Source organism: Lathyrus oleraceus, chromosome 4 (genome assembly GCF_024323335.1).
Source record: "Lathyrus oleraceus cultivar Zhongwan6 chromosome 4, CAAS_Psat_ZW6_1.0, whole genome shotgun sequence".
Classification (NCBI taxonomy): domain Eukaryota; kingdom Viridiplantae; phylum Streptophyta; class Magnoliopsida; order Fabales; family Fabaceae; genus Lathyrus; species Lathyrus oleraceus.
The window spans coordinates 184,397,675-184,405,983 of record NC_066582.1 but is presented as its reverse complement, the minus strand read 5'-3'; the positions used below and the strand labels follow the sequence as shown (position 1 = coordinate 184,405,983).

The 8,309-nt window shown below is 33.8% G+C and overlaps 1 protein-coding gene across 2 annotated transcripts; it reads right to left on the bottom strand.

Annotated features, from left to right (window-relative positions):
• Nucleotides 1–3,443: 3,443 nt before the first annotated feature.
• Nucleotides 3,444–6,740, bottom strand: LOC127074430 (floral homeotic protein APETALA 2). Of its 2 annotated transcripts, none has more exons than XM_051015746.1 (10): nt 5,740–6,740; nt 5,621–5,646; nt 5,429–5,459; nt 5,234–5,321; nt 4,998–5,143; nt 4,867–4,911; nt 4,678–4,766; nt 4,404–4,567; nt 4,088–4,303; nt 3,444–3,988 (listed from the first exon to the last, which is right to left on the bottom strand). In XM_051015746.1, exons 1-10 carry the CDS (start codon nt 6,318–6,320, stop codon nt 3,776–3,778), a joined length of 1,599 nt encoding a protein of 532 aa, XP_050871703.1. In that variant the 5' UTR covers nt 6,321–6,740; the 3' UTR covers nt 3,444–3,775. The 2 variants fall into 2 exon arrangements, with proteins under 2 accessions (XP_050871703.1, XP_050871704.1); XM_051015747.1 differs by having other exon boundaries at nt 4,404–4,564.
• Nucleotides 6,741–8,309: the final 1,569 nt, after the last annotated feature.

Sequence of the window (8,309 nt, the reverse complement as noted above, 5' to 3'; positions counted from 1 at the left end):
GAGGTATTTGAAGTGTTCAAGAAGTTTAAGTCCATGGTGGAGAGGCAAAGTGGTCACAAGCTCAAAGTGCTCAAAACGGACGGTGGAGGCGACTATATCTCAAATGACTTTGGGAGGTTTTGTGATCAAGAAAAGATTACACATGAGGTAGTACCACCTTATACACCACAACAAAATAGTGTGGCCGAAAGGAAGAATCGATCAATTATGAATATGGTAAGAAGTATGTTGAAGGGGGAAAACTTGTCGAAGGAGCTATGGGGAGAAGCGATATCCACAATTGCCTATTTTTTGAATAGGTGCCCTACAAAGAAGTGGGAAAATGTAACACCGGAGGGAGCATGGTTGGGGTTCAAGCCAAGTCTAAACCACTTGAAATTTTTTTGTTCCATTGCATACCGACATGTTCCAGATCAACTTAGAAAGAAGTTGGATGATAAGGGAGAGGTGATGATACTTGTGGGATATCACTCTACCGATGGTTACAAACTGTTTGATATTGTTAACACGAGGATCATGATTAGTCAGGATGTTATAATCGATGAATTAAAGCAGACGCAGTAGGGTGTAACCGGTTACCAGCAGTCTATAACCGATTACAAGTTTAAAATTTGAGGTTATGAGGAAGCAGGAAGGACAGAACAACATGTCGTCGAAACCCTAAATGAAGTAAATTTGAAGAGGTCATCAAGGCAAAGGGGTTTGCGTCAGAGACTCCAAGATTGTGAGCTATTTTGTGATAATGACGTTAATAATAATGGTGATTTCGTTCATTTTGCACTTATGGCCGAATCTGAACCCGTTAATGCAGAAGAGACTTTAAGTGATCCAAAGTGGATTTGTGCTATGAAAGAGGAGCTATAATCCAATGAAAAAAAAACAGTACTTGGGAGATAGTTGATCTACCCAAAGGTAAGATGTCAATTGGTGTGAAATGGGTGTTCAAAGTGAAGGCAAATTCTAAGGGTGAGATAATCAAGCATAATACTCTATTAGTGGCTAAGGGATTTTTGAAAAGATAAGGTATAGCCTTTGAGGAGGTATTTGCACCGGTTGCTAGGATTAAAACCATTAGGGTTGTTGTTGTTATCGCAAATAAACATAATTGGCCTATTTACCAAATAATTGTCAAATTTGCGTTTTTGAATGAACCACTTGAAGAGTAGGTATATGTAGGAAAGCCACCTGGTTTTGTTGTGAAAGTCCAAGAGCTGAAATTCTACAAGTTGAAGAAAGCGCTATATGGTTTGAAGCAAGCTCCAACAACTTGGAATAGAAGAATTGATGGTTTCCTAAGGGACATTGACTTCAAGAAATGTGTATCGGAGAATGAAGTTTACGTAAAGATGGATGCTAGTGAAAGAGTAATCATTCTTTGTCTATATGTGGATGATTTATTGATCACAGATAGCAATGGTGAGTGTATTTCAAAGTTCAAGAGTGAACTTATGGATGAATTTGAGATGAAGGACCTTGGTCTCATGACTTATTTTCTTGACATTGAGTTCCACAAGTCAAAATTGGAACTGCTCATGGATCAAAGGAGATATGCTCTTGAGATATTGAAAAAGTGTGAAATGAAGCATTGCAATGCTGCCATTTCTCCAACTGAACAAATGTTGCAATTGTCTAAGAATGTGGATGAGGAAGATGTTGATCCAACTCAATATAGGAGGTTGATTGGATCTTTGCGTTACTTGTGCAATACACGACCAAACTTAGCATTTAGTGTCGATATTGTAAGTAGATTCATGGAGAGATCGAAGGTGTCTCATATGGCAGCAGTCAAGAGAATCCTACGATATGTCAAAGGTTCTGTTGGCTATGAAATTCTCTTTCCTGCAGCGGATACGGACAAAAAATGCAATTTTCTCGATTTTAACAATTCTAACTGGTGTGGAGATAAAAATGATCTAAAGTCTACAGCTGGATACATCTTTATGTTCGATACGACACCAATCTCTTGGTGTTCGAAGAAGGAACCAGTAGTTGCACTTTCATCTTGTGAAACCGAGTACATTGTCACTTCATTATGAATCTATTGGAGGAGCTAGACAACAGTGAGGGTGGGGTTGTCACACTCTTAGTTGACAACATTTTCGCGATTAATCTTACTAAGAACCCAATTGCACATGGAAGGAGAAATCACATTGAGATGAGGTTCCATTATTTAAGGGAACTTGTTAGCGAAGGGAGGTTATAATTGGGATATTGTAGGAGTGAGGACCGAGTTACTGATTTGCTGACTAATAGAGTCACAAATGATGTATTCAAGAGGTTGAAGATGAGCATGAGCATGGTGGACTTGCAACACTTGAATTAAGGTGGTGTGTTGAAGTTTGTGAAGCAATTCAAGTGTTGTAACCAATTACAACTAATACTTATATGCTTTACAGTAGCAGAAGTCTAAAGTTTTCGAAGATGTAACCGATTATCAGAAATGGTGTAATTGATTACCACTGAAGCTAAATCAATTTATTTTATTTTCAGTGTCAGATGTAATCAATTACACGTTTTGGTGTAATCGGTTATAAAGCCGAATTCTTGTATTTTTTGTTGTTATTGTACTTGGTCAAATTGCATTCTAATCATTGTGTAACATGTATATAAATGTTTATGATTCACTCTCACCCTGATTAATGCAAGTATTCATTCTCACTCTCAATTCTCTCTCAATTCACCTCTTTCAATCTCCTCATCCAAAATTACTCTACTATTATTTTACCAACTTTATGGTTGCTTGTTCTAACAAAATCTATACTCTCTTAAATCTCCTTTCACTTGAGTGTTAAGAGTCCTTGAACATTTCAATCTTAAGTTTACTCGAGATGAGAAATAAATTTCAAAACCTGTTTCTGGTTATAGTAATTAACACTGTAATAACGTACCCTGCGCTTCTGTTTTCTGATAGTACAAGTTAAATAAACTCTGACATAGTGAGTTAAAGAGCCTAAAACTCCCTTCACAATTATACCCTTTTGGTGTGTTTCTTTTTCTTTCACTCACTCAATTTATCAGTGTCCTTTTGAAGCTTTAGACGATAGAATGATAGGTCCCTCTCATCATAATGGCTTTGTCTGACTGCTTTTGGTCTAGAGAACTGATTCAAAGGACACCGTTGATTGAGACTACTCATCACCATCTCATCATATTTCCCAACACACCACAAAATAAACCCATTTTGTATCTCTCTTTTTTCTCTCCCTCCACCTCTTCACATAGAACTTCATCCTTTTTTATTTATTATTATTATTATATTTATCATGATTAAACTTTAGGTAGAGTTTTTTTGTCCAACCTAAAAATGAACAAGACTCGTAAGGAAAAGCTATATAGCATCTTTTCTTTTATTAGCCAAAGTTTTCAAGACCAATCCCAATCTAAAGAAAATAAGGAACAAATTGACAACCATGTTGTGTGTGTGATAGCAATAAATTCCTAAATTAAGAAAAAATAAATAGTTGAGTCATAAATAAATACCAATAACACAGAAAAGCTAGAAATCAGAGTTATATAACAACACAGAAAAATATAGTCAGAAACCAGAATATCTAGTTATAGATTTCGTCTCTTTTCTTAGTTTGACTCTTCCAAACTAAGACCAATAAGACTTCCCAATTAATATTTTTTTTTCTCATAATACTGACACGTCGACATCTGCAATAATTTCAATGTAATTACGTATGTCGGTATCGTGTCAGAGACACTGATACGAGGTGTTGAAAATATGATTATTTGGATGTAAATTGAGTATTACTAGGGTGAAGAGAGTGAATCAAGAGGGTCTCATGAGTGTGTGGAAGCCATTTTTGTGCAGCCAAGTTTGTGAAGAGGGTGTTCTTATTTGAGGTGGGAATCCTGATGATGCTGCAGCAGCAGATGATAAATAATGTGATCCTGGTTGCCATTGTTGTTGTTGTTGCTGATGATTGTTTGTTGATAACGATAGATCGCTTCCAACTCGGCCTCCGTAGCTGCTGCTAGGAAACTACATTACGCGGAAAAAATTTACAGACATAAAATAAGCACTTTTAACTAGAAATCAATATTGAAAATGAACTTGTAGAAAGTAGGGTAGAATACTTACATGAAAATTTGGTGGTTGATGATTAGTATGTGCAAAACTGTGAAGCACTTGTGGTTGATCTCGAAAGGGACCGTATCGATGAATACCGTTTGGCGACGAAGATTGAAGATGAGTTTGACTTAGCATTCTCAGTGCTTCATTCTCTCCATGTAAATCTCTTCCATATGGTTCCATGTTGTTTGGTCTATTATATGGTTTTGGTAAAATATTCACAAGCTGAATAAAAAATCAACAAGAAAAAAGGTTAAAAAATATTAGAAAATTGAACAAATCAGAAATAAATAAATAAATAAATAGATCAATTGTTTTATTAAACCTTAGGCTTGTTTATGTTCCCCCCATTCTGCCAATTAGATTGATCATGATTTGCAACATTTGATGTGTTATTCCCAAATGATTGAGTGTTATTCATGTGCTTTGAACTTGAATTTCCCAAACTTAAATCCAAATTGTGATCACTTCCACTACTTGCTGGTTCTGCTGCATATATATATATATATATATATATATAGTTATTATACACCTTAATATTAATATAAAAATTAATAAAAAAAAATTCTATAATTTGAGTCCATAAATACAAATAATACCAGTATTAAGCTCACTATCATAGATGCTTGGTTCAAAATTAGTTACAGCCTCTTTTCCATTGCATTTTATAGCTGCTTTGTCATAAGCCCTATAGTAAAAAAAATTATAATTGTACAAGAAACAACTAACATTATATTAAAACCCTAAAATTGTATCCATTTCATTGAAAAAAATTGTCAACTTAGTACCTTGCAGCTTCAACCTCTGTGTCAAACAAGCCCAGATAAACATATCTAGTGAATGAGAATAAAAATAAATTAATCATATATAATGCAAGAAAAAACAAATAAAAAATAATAATAATAAAAATAAAACATACTTTTTTCCTAAAAATTGACCCATTCTAGCTTCCCATCTTCCACATTTGTGCAATGTAACACCTCTATATTTAGAACTTCCTCGAGGAAAACCAGTGCTTTGTCGACGAAGTACATGTACGAACTCTTCCTTTGTCAAATTACTCATCTATTAACATGCAACATTAACTCAAAATCAATTCAATTTCAACAAAAAAAAAATTATACTATAAGATCAAAATTTTATTATCATGATCACCTGCTTCAAGTCTTCTTCATAATCTTCTATGTTGAAGTTTATGTCTGCTTCAACTCCTCTAAACTTAATAGCTGCTCTATCATATGCACTAAAAATGAAAATTTCATATTTGATTAACTTCAAGATATTAAAAAAAAGTTAAATTAAATATAAAATATAAATTTAAATATAAATAAATTTTAATATTTAACTAACCGAGCAGCTGCATGTGCTGTGTCAAATCCACCTATACAAATTTATCCAAACAAAACAATCTATTCAGTCACCAAAAATATTTCTATCTTGTCTCTACTGAATCTATCATATCTATTATATATCCAACAACAAAATAAGAAAAATTGTTTCAACCAAAATAATAATTACTCTAAAAAAAATATTTGCACATACCCAGATACACTTGTTTTCCACAATCCCTGCAATTATTGAAAGAAAAAAAAATAAATTTTTTTTAAGGTTTATATGTTTTTATGGAATGAAAATGAAACGAGAAATAATAATTATATTACCATATATGAGATTCCCATCGACCTGTTCTTCTGTAAAAAGTAACTCCTCTATACTGTGAACTTCTTGACCTTGGTCCTCTACGACTCTTCTTCATAGGTTGCGAAGATGATGAAACTTCCATTGATTTTCCACTTCCAAGTGTTTCTGATTGACAAAATTTCACACCTACCCAATGAGCACGAGGAAAAGTAGAAGAACAAGAAGATGTTCCATTTCCGCCACTAGATGCTACAACCATGTTTTCAGCTTCTTGATCCATGGGAAAGAAATTTCTCGTCACAGGAAAATTTTCACTGTCTAAAGATTCTTCTTCTTCTTGTTCTTGCTCTTGTTCTTGTGTCACAGAGAAACCAAATATCTTGCTGTTTTTTTTCTTTACCATGCTTCTGTTGTTGTTGTTGTTATCTTCTTCTGAATCTTCTTCGATTACGATAGCAGAAGAGCTAGAATTTGAAACAGATCCCCCAACACCGACCCTTTTTGCTTTATCTTCATCTCCGTCTAATGATGTTTTGGGAGAAGAACATCCTTCAGACTCTTGGTCTTTTCTCTTAGACGGCGAACCATTAAGATCCCACATTCTTTCAGAGAATTAAAACTATAAATATTTTATTTTGGCAGTTTCATGAAGAGAAGAAAAAACTAAAACTTGGTTTGTTTAGTTTGTTATTTTCAGAAAATAAATAAAAATTTTGGTTGGTTTGAAAGATGAAAGAGGTTGAGTGTGATGATGGGAATTAAGAGAAGAAAAAATCAAACCTAGGACCAGTGAAGAGAAAAAAAGAGGTAGGTGTTGCAAAAATGTAGTAAAAGATGTAATAAAGATCTTTGTTTTGTTCAGCTGCCCAATACAGCATAGACGAGGCCAGTTTGAGCAATGTTAGCCGAAAGCATCTCTCTCAACTTCACCTTAACACCATTCACTTTCTCTCTCTCTCTCTTTCTCTCTCTAACCACTTGTGAGAATTCAATTTCAATGACTCATCCTATCATAATTTTCATTCTCATCAAATGTCCTTTTTATTTAATATTTCATTCATTCACTCAATTCACTTGTTTGTTTTTTACTGCATTCTTATAATGTTTTTGTTTCTATTTATTAGTAAGAGAGTCAGAGAGATAAATATATAAGTTTGGAAAAATATTTGGAAACAAACAACCATCTCTTTCTTAGACAACTTTCCCACGTTAACAAAATCGAAAAGCATCTTGCTTGTAGATATGTGTTTGTGTTTCTTTCTCTTTCTATTAATTACCCGGTAATAGAAATAGACAGTGCAACGAATTCTAAAAGATTATTATATAATAATCACTTAAAAATTAGTAGCTTTTTTTAAATCATTCTATGATTACACACAAAGCCACTCTTTTTATTTACGTCTCTAAGCGTTTTTATCTTTTTAGGATTGTGACTACGTTTTACCATGTGGGGTGAGGGTCAAAAGAGGAAAGTAATTAAGGGTGGTTGAGGAGGGTATTTTGGGGAATATGGAAACATGAGAAAAGAGGGTCCCATTGAGTTTTGGGTAATTTTGGGATGGGAAAAGGAAATGAGAATAATGGTAGTAAAAGGAAAAACTTTCCAGAAAAGTCCAATCCAAGAGTACGGGAAGAGGGCCACCTTTGCCTCTTTAGTTCTCCAAGTAACCAATACCCTTCCTAAGCTGTACCTCGTATTTATGTATCAACTTATTTTACGATCCCACTCTTCTAAGCCCTGCGTGTTCTTCACACATATATTGGTTTTTTTTTTAAGAAAAAGAAGATTTATTCAACACTAACAAGACTTATATACTCAAAAATAGGGGTGTAAATTTAAGAATAGTTTGTAAATGAAGAAATAATTGGGCTTTTAGAGGGTTGGTATGGGCAGTTTAGTTATAATTACAATGAACATAAATTTAGGTTGCTATCTCGAACTACAAGTAAGATGATGAGAAGAATAGTTTGCAATCATTTTTTAATAGGTCTTCAAGGTGCCCTAGACTAGTAATGGACAATTTTTAATAGTATGGATCTTAGTGGCTTTATTTAAAATATGTTATGATCATCCACCAAGAAAATCAAAATCTCATAGTGTAGAATAAAATTCCAATATTAAGGCTTCTGAAACCATCTTTGTAAACAAACATACATATTTCACATCTAGAAACATTGACATATTTATACAATTTTGAATATTATCGAGTGATCAGTGCATTTTGGATGCACGTTCTTTCATGTTTGTACTTAAGCATTTCTTCGGTTTGCTTTGATTATTTTTATGTTTTAATGTGTTTTTATAATTTATGTTATTTTTGCACTTATTTAATTTTCAGTATTAGCAGCTTTCGCGAGAAAAATCATATTTTGAGCTAGGAGTATCGGATTGAGACGTGCTACCAGTCGATGGAAAGCTAAGAAAAAGATCTACAACTTTTGTTCAGAAGTCGAGAGCTGAATCAGACTGTAGCAGGCCAGAAATTTCGTTGAAGCTGCTGCATTATTTTTATATTTTGTTTGGGTTAGTTGTATTGGGCCCGGATCGTACATTTGACCCGGTTGAGTTGTGAAACGGATTTGGGTGTTT